Source organism: Hippopotamus amphibius, chromosome 13 (genome assembly GCF_030028045.1).
Source record: "Hippopotamus amphibius kiboko isolate mHipAmp2 chromosome 13, mHipAmp2.hap2, whole genome shotgun sequence".
NCBI classification, from domain to species: Eukaryota; Metazoa; Chordata; class Mammalia; order Artiodactyla; family Hippopotamidae; genus Hippopotamus; species Hippopotamus amphibius.
Genome location: NC_080198.1, coordinates 37,073,945 through 37,094,176, shown reverse-complemented (window position 1 = coordinate 37,094,176; position 20,232 = coordinate 37,073,945). Strand labels below are relative to the sequence as shown.

The 20,232-nt window shown below is 57.3% G+C and overlaps 1 protein-coding gene across 4 annotated transcripts in view; it reads right to left on the bottom strand.

Annotated features, from left to right (window-relative positions):
- CACNA2D2 (calcium voltage-gated channel auxiliary subunit alpha2delta 2) overlaps positions 1 to 19,934 on the bottom strand; it is a 136,274-nt gene extending 116,340 nt beyond the window's left edge. For all 4 annotated transcript variants that reach the window (XM_057706118.1, XM_057706117.1, XM_057706115.1 and 1 more), the window contains exon 1: positions 19,720 to 19,934. In XM_057706118.1, the coding sequence (XP_057562101.1) occupies positions 19,720 to 19,934 (215 nt within the window). The remainder of the gene's footprint in view (positions 1 to 19,719) is intronic.
- Positions 19,935 to 20,232: the final 298 nt, after the last annotated feature.

Genomic DNA, 20,232 nt, shown 5'->3' with positions numbered 1-20,232 from the left:
TGGCCAGCCCCTCCCCTAGGCCACAGTCCTGCTGCAAACAGCAGGATGCTCAAGGCTGCACCCCAGGATGGTGGTATATCCAGAGCCACCTCCCCCGGGGAGTCCTCCCTGACTACTCAGCAGATATCCCTTTCTACCTAGACTGAGGGCCCAGATTCAGCCCTGGCTCTTCTATGACCTTGGACCAGATGTGCCCTCTAGGGCCTCAGTTTTCTTATCTGGAAAATGGAGATAAAGCTCACCACTTGTCCACCTCCCAGGACCCCAAACAGAAGCAGGTGGAAACCGCTGCGTCACAAAAGGGATGACTGCTCCACACACTCATCTGCACACAGATCCACCTGGGCAGCAGGGCTGCTCTCCCCTCCGTCCAATCCACTTCCTCAGACCTGCAGCTCATTAAGCATGGAGTGCCTGTGTCTCCTCTTTGGACTGGGGCCTCTAGGTGAGCTGCACCCCCTGCACTACCTAAAGGACCCTGACATAGGGGAGACTCCTCAGGAAAGGCAGGGCCTCCCAGGATCAGAGCATCCTTCCTGCTTGTCCGCTCAGGAGAGAGGACTCTTGGGCCTCAACATCTTTCGGGGCTCAAGGCCCAGGGTAGGGCCCCCAACCTTGATGGGATCACAGCCTCCCAAGAAGAGGGGGCAAGTCTAGCCAAGGTCATTCACTATCGAGAGGCCAAGTGGGCCAAGCCACTCCAAACCATTGAGGTCAGAGTGCCTGGCGGCGTGGAGACCAGTCAGCACTGGCCTGGCACTACACAAACCACGGGGGTGGGGTGGGGGGTGCACCGAGGCCTGGGGAGAGGGGAGCATGCCGGCTCAGCCAACTCACGTGGAATAAGGCTCCCCAGTTAGCCACCCACCACTTCACAAGCAGGTAAATGGACATGCAGGACTCGAAGGGACAGGCTCATCGTCAACAGATTTGTGATTCAGCTTAAGGGACTCCTAGTGTGAGGAGCATGGGGCCCCCAGGAGCGTCATCCGCACCCCCACCCGCCCATCCCATGCACACAGGGACAAAAGCAGCCCACTCATCACAAGGGATCCTCAGAGATCCCCTGGTGCTGGGGAGGGGCTGCTGCTGCTGAAGCTCAAATTAGTCCAAATCCATCGGCCTCGACTATGTGCATCTTGGGACCCTGCCCGAATACTGCTCGTTAATGAGGTTATTAATTACGGGGCTATCCCTTCCCTTTCTTTGTCAGCGTGGGGTGGGGGGAAAAGCCTTCCCTTCCAGTCGGCTTTTGGCTGGGAGACCAAGCCTGTGCCTCCCCACTTAGACTAACGGTGAACAGTCATCCACTTTCATTAGGGTGCCAGGTCCAGCCCAGTATTTTACTCCTGATACCCTGATGGGGGAGGGGATAAGGCCTGGAACCAGGGAGAAGCTCAGGGCTGGGGAGCTGGGCAGTCCACCTGGCCCAGAGAGGGATGGAGAGTGTCTCACGCTCACACAGCACATGGCCACAGCACTCTGCCTCACTCCCTGCCATCAGTGCAGGATTGAGGGCCCATAGGGGCTCCAGGAGTCAGGGAGAACAACAGAGACTGGGACAGGCCAGGGACATGCAGGCTGAGAGAGGAAGGAGGTTTCCCAGGGGAGATTAGGAGGACAGCATGGAAGGCCCACCTGAGCCTGACTTCTGTTTCTGCCATGGTTAGCGGTGTGACCTTGGTGACATCCTTTCCCCTGTCTGGGCCTCAGGTAACTCATCTAGAAAGTGAACTGAAGCAACACAATATTGTGTCAATATTGTCACACCAGAGCCACAGGGTTTCCAAGCAGTCCCTCAGCAGGACCCTTCTCGCCAGGCCTGGTCTGGGGTTCCCAGCAGTGGGAGAAGCCTGTAAGGGGCACTGCTCCAGCTTCCACGGGAATGAGTTCTGCCCAGCAGCCCCTGCAGAACTAGGAGACGGGCTAGAGGAGGCACCAGGGAGCCAGGGAGACAAAGGAGGTGCGGAGCAGGAAGGAGAACACTGGTCTACAGGAGAGCTGGGGACTGAGGCCCAGATCCAGGCTGGAGGGCTTGGCCCGGGTGGGGAGGGGCCCTGGGGCCAAAACTCCTCTAGCCCCTGTTGTGTACCAGGTCCTGCTCTGTGGTCCACACCCAGCTCTGTGGTTTGGACTCACCAGGTCTCAGTTTACCTCTCTGCCCAAGGAGGCCTCCACAGGCCCTGCAGGGATTTGCTTCCCAAGGGGTCTGACTGGGGCCTTCCTGCCTACCTCACTGGGTCCGCACCAGTGAGGCCAGGGCTCTCAGTGCACTGCCTTAATTACTTTCACAGCAGTCAGATCATCTTCCCCAGGCCTCAGAGGGGAAACTGAGGCCCACAGCAATTGAGTGATGGGCCCAAGGTCACAGCTAATGAACACTAGTCAGGATGATACACACCCCTGCTCAGACGCCAGTCTTAAATACCCAGCTGTAGCATGGCATGTCCACTTGGATGCCTAACGGGCCTCTCAAATTGAATGTGTCCAAAGGCCAGACCCTGACCTCCCTCTGGATCCCCTCCTCCCTTCTCTCCGCACCCGCTGCCTCCCTTGGCTCAGGGTGACCTGGAACCTGCTTTCTCTCGTATTCACATCCAATCTCCCAGCAAGTCCTGTTGGCCCCACCTTCACAATCTGCCCTCTGCCCTCCACCTCCCTGGCCCTCAGCCTGACCGGGGCCTCCATCATCTCTCTCCAGGACAAATGCAGTCACCAGTTCCCTGGTCTTCAGCTTCGGCCCTTGCACTCCCCCACCCCCGAGCTGTTCACCTCTACACGCAGCCAGAGCGTCCTCTTGGAACAGTATCCCTCCTCTCTCAACAACAGGCCGCAGCTCCATGGCACCAGAAGAAAGACAAAAGCCCATCCACGGGCCATACACTCAGTGGCCTCCTTGACCTCGCTCCTCAGGCCACACTGACCTCCTAGTTGGGGCGTGAATACTCTCCTGCACTCCCTGCGCAGCCTTTGCGTGTGCTGTTCCCTCTGCCTGGATCAGTCTCTCCTCAGAAGCCCTCAGGGCTCTCCTCTCACCTCCTTCAGTGAAGTCCACCTTGCCCCCCATTTTTAAGTTGCAACCTCCCGGCAGCAACTGATCTCAGGTGCCCTCCTGGGGTTACTGCCCTCCTCTGCCCTGGGCTGTGAGCCCTGAGGGAGGAGGTTCCCGCTCTCCAGCATGGAGGAACATGCCCTTGGCTGAGCAAGCGCACCTCCCCAGAGTGGCCTGACTTCCCTGCCATCCTGCCCAGTCTGCAAGTGGCTGGCCACAGGAGCAGGCAGGTGTGGTATGCAGTGACAGCCTGTGGATGGGCTGGAAGGGAGCTGGCTGCCCCAGGAACAGCCCAGGAGGCCCTCCCTTTCCCCGGCTCCTCTCCGTATGAATTATTAAAGCTCATTTATGATGGGCCTGCCCAGGCCTGTGGCTTCCGTGCATAATTCATGGCTCTTCTAGAAGGGCCGGGTGCTGGAGCAGCCACTTCTTCCAGGAAGCAAGGAAAGTGCAGGCACGGAATGGCCCAGACCCAAGCTGTCCTCCCCAGATCCCTATCACCCTGTCCCCATCTCAGACAGCCTAGTACCTCTAGCCACCCTGGCCCATCTGCCATTCTGGACACTGGGGCTCTGGTTCATTGTGCAGACTCACCCACTCCCCTCTCTGTGCCTCAGTTTCCCACCTATGAACTGATGGAGTTGGTGTTTTTCAAACTGCAGGGACAGCAGAATCATCTATCTCTACTCCCCTGAGGGCCAAAGCCCATGGGGTCCCAAGGTACCAACACCTAGGTGTCATGAATTTTCCAGCAATCTAGACCTGGGACTTAGCAATGAGCAAGAGAAGCTCATGAACTAGCTAAGGCGTCCCCAGAGCAAAGCAAGAAGTCCAGGCCAGGGACACAGGGTACGGAGAGTCACTCTGCCCAGATCCACCATCTGCTCCCCAGGTCTGCAGCCACCTGCCCTGGTCACTGACACAGATCATGGGAATTTGGGGGTCTTCAGTGCCTCCTTCTCTCCCAGCATGTTACCCAGGTAGTCAGGGACAATGCAAAAGTAATCCCTGCCCAGGCCCAGTTAACAAACTGGTAAACTGAGGTTCAGTGAGGCTGGCTCTTAGAGGCAGGGGTCGATATATTGACACAGTCCCTGTTCTCAGCCAGGTGCTGTGATGGGAGAGCCACACCCACACCTGGTCTCAGGGAGAGCACAGCAAGGTTGAGACACCTGTGCAGGTCACCAGGAGAGTCAAGGAGGAACCCAGGAGCTCCAGCTGCCTATTCCTGACCCACACCAGTAGCGGAAGGCTGACTGGAGGTGGCAAGATAGGCCCTGTCCATGTATCACCAACTACTCCAGTCAGATTCTGTGATTCACACATCCCATCTCCCCTCCCGTACATCCTCCCCGCCCCCCAGCATGAGTCAAATCCTCTGAGCCACAAATAGCCGTCCTCCGAGTGTGTCCTCGACATGGCCTCCTGCCTTGAGGAGAATAGAAACCCCTCTCAGGGTCCTCTATTCCTCCTCAGGGCAGAGATCCCCCAGTGGAAGCTGGCAGGACTCCAGAGGACACCCCAGGTGCAGAGGAGAAGCGAAGCAAAGACCAGAAAAGAACTCAACCCATCAGGACCAGCTTTGTTCTCTGGCCTTGTGCCCCGCACCTGGCCAAGTCACCCTCCGCTGGGAAGTCTTCCTGGATTTCTCTCCACTCCCCATCAAACCCATAGTCTGTACTCCACTTTCCCAACCCTTGCCTTAGGTTGGGGTTACAGTCTCGTCCCATCACCAAGCTCCCTGCAGAATGGCAAAGAAGAGTCTTCTGGAAATGCTTGGGGATAGATTTCCCTGAACATCCTCCCATCACCAGACTGGTGCCTGCCCTGTCCACCTCCCTCTGCAGTGGGAGAGAGGCTGGAAGGCAGGGCAAGGAAAGAGGCTCCAACTTCAGTAGGTAGCAGGGCACCAAGGAAAGGAACAGATAATTCAGAGTACCCATTGTGTATTGGGTGCTCTGCGTGTGAGCCCACTGAAGTCAGATAGCACCCTTGGCTATAGTACCCTTAGCTAGGTGCTAACTGATTCAGGCCCACTCTGTGGACAAAGACAGAGGCCTAGGTGGTGAAGCAATGCACCCATGGCCACACAGCCAGTCTGTGCTCAATCAGAATTTGAACCCAGCAAAGGATGGCTCCAGAGCCCAGGCTCTGTCCCCTAGGCGATTAATCCTCCTTAAAGAGGACTTCAATGGCCAGGATTTAGGAAATACAGCGCAGGAAAGGGTGATCCCTCATGTATGACCTTTTCTACCTTTGAGAAGTGGCCCACTCCAAATCAGGGCCCTCACTGCCTCCCCAAGCAAGTCAAAGCCGGGCGCAATTAGAGTCCTTCCTTTAACCCCCCGCGCTCCCCCACCCCCAAGCTACCCTGCTGTAGGAATGTTGTTTTAGCAATGCAGAGCCCAAGCTCCCTCAAATTCCTCCCATGATGGGGGAGAGGCCCACTTCCTCTGGGATTTGCTCCTCACTGGTGAGCTCTGGGCTTCTCAGCGCAAGCCAAGCTGCATGTAAATCAAATGTGAGTGCTCAACCCGCCTTGACTCTCCATGTTCTATGGTGAATCCTTTAGCAATGCAAATCCCCTCTGTAAGCTGCAACAAGGAGGGGCCTTCAGGTGCCACCCAAGCCACCCCACCTCCTTCTGAGAAGCCCCAGGTTGGTGGCCAAGCCAAGAGGAGCCACTGCCTGGTGAGCCTGTGTTGTCCTCAGAGCTGGCTTGACAAGTAGCAGGTTGGCCAAATCCAGCAGATCTTATTACAGACAAAATACTCTGCAGATGTTTCCAACCTTCTACAAATTCCCTACTAGCTCCCTCACTCCTCATTCATTCATTCATTCATTCATACAGTTACTGAGCCAGGCTCCAGGCTGGGCACTAGCAAGGGACACAGCAGTGAGCAGGGCAGATACAGGCCTGTCCTCGGGAGCTTGGAATTCAACCAGAGCAGACATCTGATCTGATCCTGACTCAGTACGTAGAGGGAGGAGCAGTCCAGTGAGCCTTCATGGGGTGGGATGCACGGCAAGGGGCCTAACTCAGCCTAGAGGTCTGGCCAGGTGAAGATGGCACCACAGAGCAGCAGGGCAGTTCAGACAGATGGTACAGCACGTGCAATGAAGGCTCAGGAGTGAGCTCTGCACCCTGTGATGCCCTATGAGCACCCACAGACTGACTACGGGCACCAAGCAGGTTGCTCCCACACCGAGGCCTGCAGCACTCTGTGCTCAAGGACATGGTGAGCGCCTCCGTGTGATGGATGGTGAAGGACAGTGAGTTTCCGACACTGGGGAGATGAGGAGAGCTGGCAGTCAGTGGCTGGTAAACTAAGGGTTCAAAGAGCAGGGCTCTCTGCTCAGTCCTCAGCACAGCTCTGCCAGGCCCTCTCCAGAGGCACCCATCCAGCTCTGACACATCTGCACTTGGAGGCCCTAGTCTGCATCTCAGATTCAATGTGTCCAATACCTGATGGTCCCCTGGACTGACTCTTCCCCAGCCTCCTCCAGCTTACCTGGTGAAAACTCTGTCCTTCCAGACGCTGAAGCCAAACCCCTGGGGTCTCCTGAGACCCGCTTCCCTGTCTCACAGCCAGATCATCAGCAGGCTCTCCATTACAGCGGCTACCACCCTGCTCCTCTGTTCATACCTCTCCTGGGGCGCCCACTTCAAAGTCATGCTAATTTAATGGCCCAGCCTGTCCTGGTCCCTGCTGCCCTCTGATCTCCTCTCCTCTCACTCTCCCCTTCTCCTCCTGCTCTAACCACATCCCACCTCAGGGCCTTTGTGCTGGTCGTTCCTCTGCTTGGAATCCTCTTCTCCCAGACACTTATGTGGCTCCCACCCTCCCCTCCGTCCAGGTTTTGCTCAGATGTTTTAGTGAGGCCCACTCTCATCTGCCCCCTCTAGTTAAACCCTCCCCCAAATTCATCCTGTCCCTTCTCCACGGCATTTGTCACCTTCCAACATAGCATGTCCTCTGTCTATATCACCTCACCAGGCTGTTGTCTGCCTGTCCCCGTCAGTGCCTGGCACATGGCAGATGCTTACAAAGCGTGGAGAGAACGAATGAATGGCAGGTTGTGCTGAGTGTCTGTGGAGGGAATAAATGTGCCCACAGTGGGGGAGGCACTGACTGGAAGAGGATGAACTAAGTGGGACCCTCAGGTAGGACCAAACCCACTGGCTGTCCCACAACCATGTGTCCTCCTTGCACTGCCCTGCAGGCCCACCCATGCCCTGGCATTTGATCTGCTCTATGCTCGCAACCATAAAATATAGGAAATCTGATCCCATTTTAAAGATTAGAAAACTGAGGGACAAAATGATTCATGGTCACATATGGGGCTTTCTTTACGACCCCCAGCTCCTCCTCTCCTCAACCCTGGTCCCCTGGACCCTGCTTTCCAGCAAGCAACGGGCAGATGGCACAGTGAGGCCACCAAAGCCCACGGCTCTGGGTCCCTCTAGATGTCCCCATGATGTCCCCACCCTTCTCCATTTTAGAGTAATGGCCTCCTCCATACGCCACCAGTCTGGAAATCACCTGTGAAATATATTCCCTCAGCGCTGGCTCGGGAACCATGTAAGTCACTCGGCTTAATGGCCTCTGGGATTGTTCCCTGCCACCCCTCCCCAGCCGCTCTGTGCCAGGGAATGTGGGGCTGCAGGGCACCAGGCAGGTGGGGCCCCAGTCACAGACTGAGGGCAGCCGAAGTCATCCCAGGTGCTAGGAGGTACCACGTAGGGGTGCAGCGGCCTCAGGAAGCATGTCAGCAGGAGACGGATGGGGCCTGCCTGGAGCTTTGGGAACCAGGGCTGGATCAATGTGTGCAAGGCTCTCCTCCACCCCACCCCTGCCCCTCATCCTCGTCCCCCTATCAGCAGCTTACTCTCAGAGGAAGATGGGTCCTGGTGCTCTCCCTGGGGCCCCAACAGCCCTGACCAGGGGAGGCCCAAGGCCTTAGAAATGGCTGGGGACCCTGAGAGGGCCTGTCAGAACTCGGTCTGGAGCACAAGCTCCACCTCACCTCCTCCGGCCCACCAGGGGCTGTGTCTTATCACCCCTCGGATGCTGCCCAGAGCACCAGTCATGTGTGGTTATTATTTACGTAGTTGGCCTCACTTTCATTTCTTCCTTGCTGCTGACATCTCCCACAGACTGTGAGCTCCCCGAGAGCAGCCCTGGCACACAGCTGAGGTTTGGGGAGGGGACTCGGGTGGGGCAGGGGCCATCAGGAGGTGGCTCCTGAAACCTGGGCGGCAGTCGGGAAGGAGTAGGGCAGCCAACTGAGGAGGCCTGGTGACCTTCCTGGAAAAGGCTGCAGACTCTGGCCACCGGCCACGTGCACAGGCATCTGTGAACAGCTGCCCCCCAACAGGTACCACGGCCAGGCGACCCCCCAGAACCAGTACACTGCTCCCCATCCCCTTTCCCTGGAAGCCTCAGTTATCACTGCTGGCAGAGCAGGGCAGGGGGAGGGGTCCCATGTTTACCTTCCTATCCCCTATGGCCTTGGCTTTCCATCTTGGCTCACCTGGGTGGCTCTGGAAAAAAGCTGGTGCCCAGGCCCTGCCCCACCAATTAAATAACACTGCCAATGGGGCCCTGGACCCCACCTTCATCTCTCTCCCTTGGGCAGCCCCTAGAGGCAGCCCCTGGGCTGGGGCATCCCTTGTAAAGGAGCCACAGGAAGGTGTGTGGCGTGGCCTTTGCTCTGTCGCACCAGCAAAGCCAGGGCCATATGGGACCCTGTCCCAGAACATGTAAAAGCTGTTCCAGCTTCCAGAGACATAACCAGCTTAATCTGTAAACACCTGCGCTGACTCTGTTCAGCAAACATTTTTTGAGCACTTGGCGTGCGCTAGCCTAGAGCTCAAGCCAGGACAGGTGGTTGTGACCCCTGCCCCCCCAGGCATACAGCCTAGAAACGGAGGCAGCAGGTCTATTGCAGGACGAGAATAGGGGAGACTTCAGGGGGCCTAGGAAACCTCTGTCCCACACAGGGACGTCAGGTGAGGCTTCAGGGAACAGTGACTCCCAGTCATGCACTAAGGGACATGCTGAGATCAGCCAGACCAACGGCAGGGTCCTGCTTGGGGCTGGCAGGGCCCTTCGCAGCCCACTCAACCGCTTCCCTGCTTACTCCATGCTCAGTTCATAATAGGTGCTTGTTAAGCCCGCATGGAAGGAGATGGCTGCTGCCCCAGTGCTGCTGGTCCTGAAGGCAGAGATCCCCTCCTGTGCCCACCACCATGCCAATCAGAAGCAGCCCCCTCGGCCACGGTCTGCACAGCACCAGCCTACAGAGCAGGACAGAGATGACAGCTACGCAGATGGGGTGGCAGGGGAGCGTCGTTATCTGCTCCAGAAGAATCCATCACTCTAGAGGGTCCTGGGGATAATGAAGACACTGAGGCTGGGAGGAGCAGGGCAGGTGGCTTGACGGCCCAGACTCCCACAGTGAGCTGGAGAGGGGCCAGGGCTAGGGTGGCGCAGGAAGAAATTGAGACAAGAAGGGCAGAGGGACAGATGTGATGGAAGAGTGTAGGAATGTGGGGTACCCTGAGGGTCCTGTGGTCGGGGCCTCTCTGGAAGAGGTGAGCTACAGAAGGGCTGTGTGCAGCAGTGGCTGAGTGCTCAGACCCAAGCACTGGGGTGTGAATCCTGCCTTCACCACTCACCAACTGTGTGATTTTAGCATCACTTAGTCCTGCTGAAGCTCAATTTTTCTTATCTGTGAAATGGGAATAAAAATGGACTCATCTCATTGGACAGCATATGTGAAATACAGCACCCGAGGCCCAGATCATGATGATGTGGTTAAAATTACTTCCTTTACAAATGTTTCCTTGAACACGGACAGTCTCCTTTTCCTTCCCCTCCCACCTTCCTCCTTTTGTCAGGTCTCTTGTCTGACCCTGAAGCAGATCCTGCCTCCCCATTCTCCATCACTTCCCCTCTACTCACTAATAAAACCCAAGTCTGCAAGAATCTCTCCTGCTTCCAGTCCCAAGGTGACCCAATCCTTAGCTCAAGGGTAAATCCTGGTTAGCCTGAGCCAATCACAATGCACCTTCCTGATTGCCCATGATTGGTTTAGAGTGGACATGTGACCCAGTGCTAGCCAATGAGATGTGAGGGGTAACTGGCTAGGGGCTTCTGGGTGAGGTTTCCTAGCTTCCTTTTCAGAGGAACCCAGAGGAAATATCTCCTATTTTACTCCTAATGTCTGGTACAGGTGATGCCTAGAGCTGTGGCAGCCGTCTTGTTGCCATGAGGGAAGTCAGTCAAGGATAGACAGCCACACCAAAAGTAAGGCCAGACAGGCAGACTGCAGGTGAAGGCTTGGTCCTCAATGATAGCCTACACATACCCACCTCTGGGCTCTCTGTCAGAGGGCCTAACCATGATGAAAAAAATTAATATGCTGGGATTGCCAAGGTGTGCACAGAAGCAGCCTCTTTTCCTTGCAGCCATTCCTTGGACTCAGTTTTTGAAGGGTTAGTAGTCAGCTCGATGCCTACTCCTGGAAGGCCCCTACAAACTGGGCACAGAGCTGGGGGAGAGGCATAGGGTTGTAGGTGAGGCCCAAAATGGACAGAGAGCCAGAAGAGGGCAATGATCTGGAAGGCTTCTTGGCCCAATACTCAGGCTGAGCAGGCCAGCCTGGTATAGGGACACGGCCAAAAGGTGGAGAGGCCAGAGTTCCTACTAGGACCTGCAAGTGGCTTGGCCTGGCTGGAGTGTAATCACAGAGCTACTGGCCAGAGACCAGAACCAGCCCAGGAAGGCCTTCAAATGCTAGGTGAGGTGTGGGGCTCTGTCCATGGCAGGCTTCTGGGGTACAAGGTCATAGCTCACCCTCAATGAGAGACACTGCAGCATGCCTGGCAAGTCCAGGAAAGGAAGGGAAGACTCCTGGGTTCTCACCATGCCCACCCCAGCCTCAACTCACAGGGAGAAAGGAGAAACGTCCTTCTGTGAGAGCCCTCAGAACAGAGGCCTATTCTGCCAGCTTATTTCTCTTTTCTAATACATAAAGTTGGGGGCAGGGCTGAGGTGGGTTGTTTTGTTGTTTGTTTGTTGGAACCAGTGGCAGCACCAGGCCTGACCTTTAAGGATTCAAATGCCTGTAGCATTTCAGGCAGTGCCAGAGGGAGGAGAACATAGGCCGCGCGGGGAAGTTATCAGGGCTGAAATGCCACGTCAGCCATGTCAGGCTGGAGACTCGCAGCAGAGCAGGGGCCTCTACCCATCTCAGGAACACTCCAGCCCGCTCATGTCCACCCGGTGACAAAGTTGTCCTTTCCAAGGGTACCCTGAAAGCCTTACTGACTCTAAAACGGCACAAGGACACTAAGGTCTGCCCCCAGAGAAACACCAACAGCTGGGGCCCCACACCACAGGCACCTGGCTCTGCGGGGTTTGCCAAAGGAGGCCTCAAATTGCTCCCACATCTCATGTCAAGGATGTTCTTTTTTAAGAGAATCAGTTGCACATCTTAGTGCAAGGACGGCTGAATGAGGAGCACACTTGAAGCAGCCTATATTGAGCCTGGGTGGGGACTGGGCCCTGCCCGCAGAATGCGTGTAGCCAGCGGAAATGTGGGGCCTGAAGCCTCCTTTCTGCCACTCAGACATCAATTTCCCTGTCTGTACAATGGCGGTTCTAGGTCCCCAAGGGCTTCTGTGACTGGGATATTTCTTCCCAAATCAGGGACCCAGGCAAGGCCCGTTACTGCCCAAGGAGTTGGTCGTGCCCAGGCTCCCTGCCCCCAGAGGGACCCTCACAGGCCCTGTAGGCCCCCAAGCCCTGTGCAGAAGCCCCTTCCCGAGATACCCAGGATGCTGGGCCATCCCAGCACTGACAACACACAGGCCCACAGAATGCCAGGAAAGCAAAACTTGCAGTTCTCTCAGATATCAGAACTCATCAGCTCAGGGCCCACATCGCCCAAGGGCCAGCACCCAGCACAGGGCACCCAGACAGCCTTGCTTATGAAGAGCCAGTAGGCAAAAATTCATCCTTGAAAGGAAGAGCTTTGCTGGAGGCATCCCAAATAGAGGAACATGCGGGCATCATCAAGCCGAAGCTTTTATACCCAAATCATGCCTGCAGCTGACTGTACAAATGTCTTGCTAGGAGCGAGAACCCCAAACCTACAGCAGATGCTTCAAGGGATGCCAGTCTCCCTTCCTTCAGTGTGCAAGTGAGAAGCACCCACTCCAAGAGAGAAAAATGCCAGGCCAAGGTCACACAGCAAAGGTTTCCACTCTGCCTAAGACCCGACCTCCACGCCCACCCTCCAGATTCCACATGGGAAGGGCTGTTAGCAAAGATGCTTCGTTTCACAAAGGACTCACCAAGCTTCACAGAGTCCCAAGTCCTCCGGTGCATCTAAATACCATTCGATTTGCAAAAATTTGAATTACAAGGATGCAGCCTCTGTGTGTTTCCTTTGCAGACTGTCACCGAGCCAGTTGGTAGATGATCAAACTTCCCAGCTCAGCCTTAACTCAGGCTGTTCTTGACATAAAAGTTTGCAAAACACTGGTCCTAACAACCAGGTGGCTTTATTTCCCACTGGCAGCATTTGCCCAGCCAAGCCCTGGCATTATCCTCAAAGGCCGGCATAGAAGGTGGGCACTGGGAGCACATTCTGGGTGCGGAGATAAACCGTACATACGCCCACACATACATATGCACACCGTGCACAAGCACACACCCGCACCTATGTATACACATGTGCGTATGCATGTACACACAACCCGCACGTGAACACGAAGCACACACACGCACACGGGCACACACACTCACCTGCACACACTGAAGCACATCTGCATGTACAAACAGACACTCTCACAAGCGTGCACGCGTGTGAACATATCCAATACACGTGCACAAACACATATAAGAGCAAAGACATACAGACCCTTCCACACGCAAGCTGACATGTGCACGCAGGCCAAGGCAAGGGTCAAGCACAGGAGGCAGGACCTAGAAACCACGATGGAGTCTCAGGCGCCTGTAGGGCCTAGCTGGGTGGTAGACGCCATGGGCGATAGGACAGGTGCCTGGCACTCAGAGTATGAGCCCAGCTGGACTGAGAACTCGCACAGATCCAGTCAGAGTCCACACGCCCTTATCATGCATCCCTCATGACCTTTCACACCCCAACCCAAGGAGGCAGCGTGATCAAGGGAACCCTGTGTTATAGACGAGATCCCAAGACCCAGAGAGGTTGAGGAAGTTCCCAAGGTGACAGAGCTGGTAAGAGGTGTGGCAGAGCCTCAGTGTGTCTCAAGAGGGGACTTGTTCAGAAAGATTTGTCCATCAGGGAAGGGAGGCACCAAGGCGGGAACGAGGGGCGCAGGTCTAAGGGGAGTGGGAAAGAGGGGCAGAGGGGGTGACTTCGCCGCCTTCTTACCCACACATTTCCCCTTTGTTTCATGAGTCATTTCCAAGGTAGGGAGAGAGGATTAATAATCAGCAGGAAAGATTCCCTGTGCCCCTGCCTTTCTGCTAAACAATTAGGCTGATCAGAGCTCAAAGTGGGTCAGTCTGAGAAGCAGCTTCGAGACACCCAGGCTGTGGCCAGAGGCCAGTATGGGAAGCACAAGCTCCTCATACTGGGGGAGATGGGGCTGAGCTGGGCTGGGGTCAGGCCTCACCCCACAGCAAGAGCAAAGTGTGGAGTAGAGCAGGGAGACCTTGGACCTGTCTTCTTAGGGCACTGCAGTGTCGGAGTCAGAAGGGCCATGGAAGAGAAGACACTGAGTCCCAGGGGGTAGAGAAAACTGTCCAAGGTCCCCACCATGCAAGCTACCAGCTGAGAGAATTGGGTTGGGACTGCCTTTGACAGAAGCCCCCCAGGACCAGGCCAACCCAAGGTGGGGACCCTCAGGTTCCCCATGTGAAGATTTCCCACCATGTCATCCCAGCGAGACAGGGTTTCCTGCTCTGTAAGAACAGATACCTCACAGGCTCAGTCAGCAGCAGCAGCAGTGACCAGGGGCCCAGCAGGCTGGACTAGCCCCAGAATGAGGGGGCCCAGGTGAGGTGGGAGGGGAACTAGGTGGTCTGTGAACAGGACCAGGGCCAGGGACATCAAACCAATGACCTGAGTCTCACAGTGGCTGGGCAGGGCTTGGCTGACCGTTGCCTGGTGTCGTGCCTGTGTGGACCTAAATGACAGCATCCTTGAGTCCCTCGCAAGCCCCTGATAGGCATCTCAATCCGCATTGTCACCTGTACCGCCAACTCCCCCCCTCCACTCTTAGCCACAGGCAGCTCAGGAGGCTCTTCAGGTTACACAGGACAAGAGAGGAAAGGAAAAGAAAAAAAGCAAAAACCACACATATACCTCCCTCTGGGAATACGAATATTGATTCTGTAGCTTCTTGTTTAGACAGTAGGCACCAGGAAAAAAAAAAACCCAACCTGACACTAAGAGAAGCTCCCCAGCTGGCTGAAGGGATGTAGCCAGTGGTAGAAAAGCTCCCCACCCTTGCCTTTAGAGCACCCTAGGCCCTGGTCTCCCTCCCCAGGCCTGAGGCCCTTAGCCATCACTTAAGGCCAGGGGTCACCTGTTCCCGAGGCAGATCTTGAATCCAGAAGCCTGCGAGGATGGAACTGGGGGGGGGGGGGGGCGGTGCTGGAAGGGGAAGGAGAAAGAAACAGATCACCCTCCCACCCAGAGATAGCACCACACTCCAAGGCAGGGCACACACCACATGCCTGCCTACTTTGACTCCCAAATCTCCAGCTGCCCCCGAATAGTTTCCTAGCAAATAGAACCCTGGTTCCCCAGCCCCTCAGGCCCCACTTGTCCACAGAGCATAAAAACCCAAGCATCTATAAGGTCCAAGTCCTCTGAAGTCCCCTTGGGCTTAAAAAAACTGCCACAAGACTAGAGGACCCGGCCTCAGGTTTCCATGAACAACCCCCACCCCCACGCCCCTGACCTTCCTCTCTGGAATCATACAGGAATCTGGAGGGGCAGATGGCATCTCAGAGTCTCAAGATGAAGTCCCTCTTGCCCACCCCTCCACGGCAGGCACGGCACATGACTCGAAGCTTTGGAAAAGGGAAAAACCTGGACTTGGGGGCTCCATGATCGCCTGTCTACATGCGGGAGGGGGTGGAGGTGGGCACAGAGGCTATGAGCACCGGGCTGGCAGGGTGGCCATGGGCCAGGGGTGACCTCCTCAGGGTTGCCTGAGACCCAGAAGAGGACAGAGGGACAGAGCAGGAAAAGTTACAGTTGGGAGCCCAGGCATGCCTCACATGTCTTAAGCCTCTTCATTTTCTCCCAGACACCGAGGTTTTGAGTCCCCTCCCCAACTTCTTGGCCCCCTGCCCAGGTGTGCCCAGCCCACGGGCAGGACAGCTAAGTGTCTGACAGACTAGTCCTCTCCCTGCCCTGCCGCTGGTAACTGTGGGCTTTGGGCAGGTCCCTTCATCTTTCTGAGTCTGTCTCCCCATCTGCAGGATGGGCATGACCATGGGGTCCGAGGTCAAGGACGTAATGTGTATAAGCGGCCTGGCCTGAGCTCAGCGAGGGGAGGCCACCGTTAGCCTGGGGACATCCCCTACCTAGTCAAGCTGGGCTTCAGGGAATGAGCGAGGGAGGTGGCCCAGTGCTCGTGCCCACAGAGCTGATATCCCTCGTGGGTGGGTACAGCCTGAGCTAGTGGCACAATCCAGAGGCCTCCGGAAGGTGTGGGTGTGAGACCCTGAAGGAATGATCTACACCCCCGAGAAAAGCATGCAGTGATGCGGGGACAGCATACGCAAAGCAGAGAGATAGGAAGGCGTTCAGCCCGGGAGCAATGTGGAAAGATTGGTGGGTGGGGGCCCATCAGGCTGTAGCATCAGGGGTTGATGTTAATGTTATCAATGCAGCCATGACTCCCACCACGGAACCCTCCCTCCCCACCTGAGAGGACACCCTGTCTCGTTAATTCTCACCACCAGCCTCTTAAGCAGATTCTATTGTCTTATTTGGGGAAAGAGAGGCAAGGTCATCCCAATGGAGAGGATCGGCTCTGGAGACCAAAGCTGGAGCCTGCAGAGCCCACACCTGACACCCACCATGTCCCCAGACTGCCTCCTCCCAGGAGCCGGCAGGGTCCACCTGCACACAGGTAGAGGGGAGAAGGAGGCACCAAGGGCAGAAGTGCTCTCTCCACTTGCAAGTCAGTCTCTCCTTGGAGACACCAATGTGACAGAGAATCTGGAGGGAGACTCACCCGTACACTGTGAGGGCCCTCGTCTTAAAACAGGCTACTCCCTTCTCAGGGGCTAGCCTGACAGAGCTGGCTCAATAAAGACGGGTCCCCGTGGGGGAAAAGCAGCCAAGGGTCTCCCCACCCCCCACCCTCAACACGAGGAGGGATGTGAGCCAGTGGCAGCAGCAGCAGGCCATGAAGCCTCGCCCCTCCTCCTTCCAACAAAAGCTGTTGGCAGGTTATTGGGGAAATGGGGGACCCAGATGCGTGATGTTGCCTCCCTCTAATAGGGAGAGCTACAGGGAGGTGAAGACGCGGGCTCGGAGCCCCAGACAGACACACGTCACCCACCATTAACCATAGCTAGACTGACGCATGCCCCGTCGTGGGCACTCAGTAAAAGGAGCACGTACTCTGGCTGTCATTAATCTGCTGGGGGGCACAAACCCCTCAGGCTCCCTTCTGCTCCCCACCCACCCACCTTCCCACTCCCAGAGTAAAGGTGCTCTTCACCATCACTGGGGAAGAGCAGGGCTAAGAGGGTGCAGCCAGCTGGGCAGCTCAGCCAGGACCCCAAGAACAGGGGAGAGAGAAACCCAGGAATGTTGGAGAACAGGGGACAGAGGTCCAATAGAGATGACAAAAGAGGTAGGCTGAGCAGGGTGGACACAGAGAGATGAGAGAGATGGGCAGGGAAGTGGGGGGAGCGGGGGTGGGACAAGAGATGAGAGACCAAAGGAGGGGGCAGGGGAGGCAGAAGGCGACTGACGGAATTGGGAAAGGAAAAGACTCAAGGAGAGGCAAAGTGGTGAGGGCTGCCCCTCAGCCGGCAGCAAACAGGAAACAGGAGGAAGCAGGTAAAACGAGAACGTGTGCTCCGACTCCGTCTCCCCCACATCGCCCCGGACACACAAGTGCACATTTGCACACACATGCACTTGTGCACACGTGGCCTTCCCCTTGTTTGAAAACCTGATCCAGGTCCAGGTGGGGTGAAAGGGCAGCACTCCCCCACACCAGAGTCCTCCCTCCAGCAGTAACTCCTCTGCCCTCCACCATCCAGCAGCAGCCTGGGTCTGCCTTGCCTGGTGGGCAGAGAGCCTTGTCCCCAAAGCAGTTACAGAAATAACGGCCACCGGACCCCAAACCCACACTTGCTGAAAACCCAGCAGCTTGCAAGGCTGGGCCGTGCCGCACTGCCAAACACGAATGAGGAAATGACTTTCTCCTCAAGGCCCCCCACGGAGGGGTCGTCACCCTAGTGCCGTGAGGCTGAGGGTCCCACAGCCCACCTCAGAAAGCCACCTGTACCTGTATTAAAGTCCCATCCTAGCCTGGCCACGCGAACCCAGGAGAGTTCAGGGAGGCCACCAGCCCCGAGCAGCCCCAGGGCAGCAGCCTCAGCCTTTCATGTCAGCTCAACAAAAGTCCCAACTCCAACTAAGCATGGTCATGCGGGGGGAATGTGGGGGAGGGACTCACCCGGGGGAATGTGGGGAAGGGACCCTCACTCAATTCCTTCCCCTTCCTCCCTCCAAGGATCCATGGGCATCTGCATCTGCGGGACCAGGGCAGCTGAAGGGCGCTGGCTGTCACCGCCAGCCCTGCGTGTCGCCGCACCATTAGTCACCTCCCCCCGGACCCTCAGAGCTGCACAGCCCCCACCCCACCCCCACGTTCATTCTCTAGTTACGGTTTGCAAGACATGTCCCAAACCCTGAAATTAGCTCCAACTATATCGACAAGAGAAGAGCGTCCAGCTGTGATGTGCTGCTGCCGTCACACCCGCCTCACCGTCTTCCGGCTGGGGACAGAGAGACAGGTGTCCTCTCTGGTCAGGGTCTCACAAATGTAAAATGCAGGCCCGACAGCCATCTGACCCACCGCAGGTTGCAAGGAGAGGGAGCAAGGTGGGAAGAGGTGAAAAGAGACATCTACTTAAACCTTCACTCAAGGAGCTACGAAACAGCAAGGGAAAAAAACAGCTGTGTCTTGGCTTTGAGGGAAAAAGAACAACAAAAAAATAATGCTTTTGCTGTTTTTAAACATTGTGGCTTAAGTCTGTTTTCATCACAGCAAATGAAAGACAATAATGCACCCACAAGCCTTTAACTTCCATATGATCCTCTTCTCCCTGCACGCACCCACATGCACACACGAACAGTCCAGACGGCTGACAGAGGACACGTCCGTGCGGCACCTGTAATTTGCCTACTGATCACCCGCCTGAGTACAGACAGGCTGTTCCAGGAGAGAGATGACAAGACGGACAGAGACTCAGGCAGTGCCTTTCCCGAGTTTGTTTTTTCCTCATCTGGGAGAACCTACGAGCTAGAGTAGGCAGAACAAGGGGCCCCAACCCTTGGGCAGAACTGGTCTGATGACGCAGAGCCAGCCTTTCCCTTTCCCTGAGGCCAGACCCTTCCTCTCCGCCACGAGCAGCCCGGCTACTCATTTCCCAAAACCCCAGTGTGGTCACTGGTGCAGAAGTCCAAGGGACAGGTGGCTCCTCAGACTCAGAGACAGATAACAGACAGCAAGGTGGTCACCGTGCCCCAAAGCCACAGAGGTGTCTGGGCACTCACATAAGGCTGGGTCATGGTGCCCACAGAAACAGCTGCTGTCCTAAAGGCCACATGCACTGAATACCCATTCACAGCCCCAGACGCATCTGGCCAAGCTCACCAAGAGGAGGATGCCCGAGTTTCCAGGCTCCTGAGGAGGGAGAGAGGCTCAGGAGGACCACGGAGAATCAGCAGAAGCTGGCAGGGCCAGGAGATGCTATTACCCTATTGGCAGGGGCAGGCGGGGGTCCTCCCTACCATTCACCTTCTGCCTCCACCCCGGGCACATTCACCTCCCAACTGGGCTCTCCAACGGACCCTTCCCTCAGGTTCAGCGGCGGAGGCTAGAACAGGGGACACTAACCCCTTCTGTGGCACTGGCCAAACAGTAAGGTGCTCACATCTGCATCCAGCCCTGGCCCTCAAAAGAAAAGGCCGGTGAAGACAGGTGTGGAGGTGCCCCCCACCTCTGGATCCAAAGCGCCAGGTTCCTCCCCGTGAGGAAACATGAGGCAGGCGCGGGGCTCCGACTCCGCCGGGCGGGGGTCGCCGGCCGCCCCCTCACCCAGCCCCAGGTTTCCCCTCTCAACCCGACAGCCGCAAGAGAATCAGCCGGCAAGCTCGGACCCCCCCAGAGATCTCGCTCTGTGCGGTTTGGGGGATGTGGGGGAGAAGGGGCACCGCGGGGAAGTTTCGCGACGCAGCCAGAAGCGCCGGGACCCCGGCTGCCCGCCCCCTGGGCTTGCGGCCGCCGCCCCCGGACGCAGCGGGCGGCGGGACCCAGCGCCCCCGCCCCGGCGCGGGGCGCGGGCCAGGGGGCGGCGGGGTCCCTGGGATCGGCCGGGGTCCCGCGGCCGGCCGAGGCCACTTACGTGTGCTGCTGAGGAAAGCTGTAGGCAGACGCGCCGGGGGCGGCGAGCAGCGGGAGCAGCAGCAGCGGCGGCAACAGCAGCGACAGCGGGCGCGGGGGCCGAGCCGCCGGGCGCCGGGCGCTGAGGCCGGGCCGGGAGCCGCGGCCGGGCCAGCGGAGAGCGGTCCGCACCGGGCCGGGCCGAGAGGCGCCGCAGGTCCGAGCCGGCACCGCCATGTTTCCATTCAAGATGCGGCGCCGCCGGGAGGGGGGGGGGGCGCGGCGGCGGCGGGTGGAGGGGGGGGCGGCGGCGGGTGGGGGGGGGGGCGCGGGCGGCGGGCGACAATCGCCTCTCCTCCTCCTCCGCCTTCTTCGTGCGGGGCCTCCGGGGCTGCCCGAGCCGCAGCACCTCTGCGGGGCGCGCGCTACGATCTCTCCTCCGCGCTGGCTCGAAGCGCTCTGAGCGCCGGGTCCCGGGCCAGCGCTCAAATAGCGGCCGCCGCCAACCTGCCGGCGCCGCCCTCCCCCCCTCCCT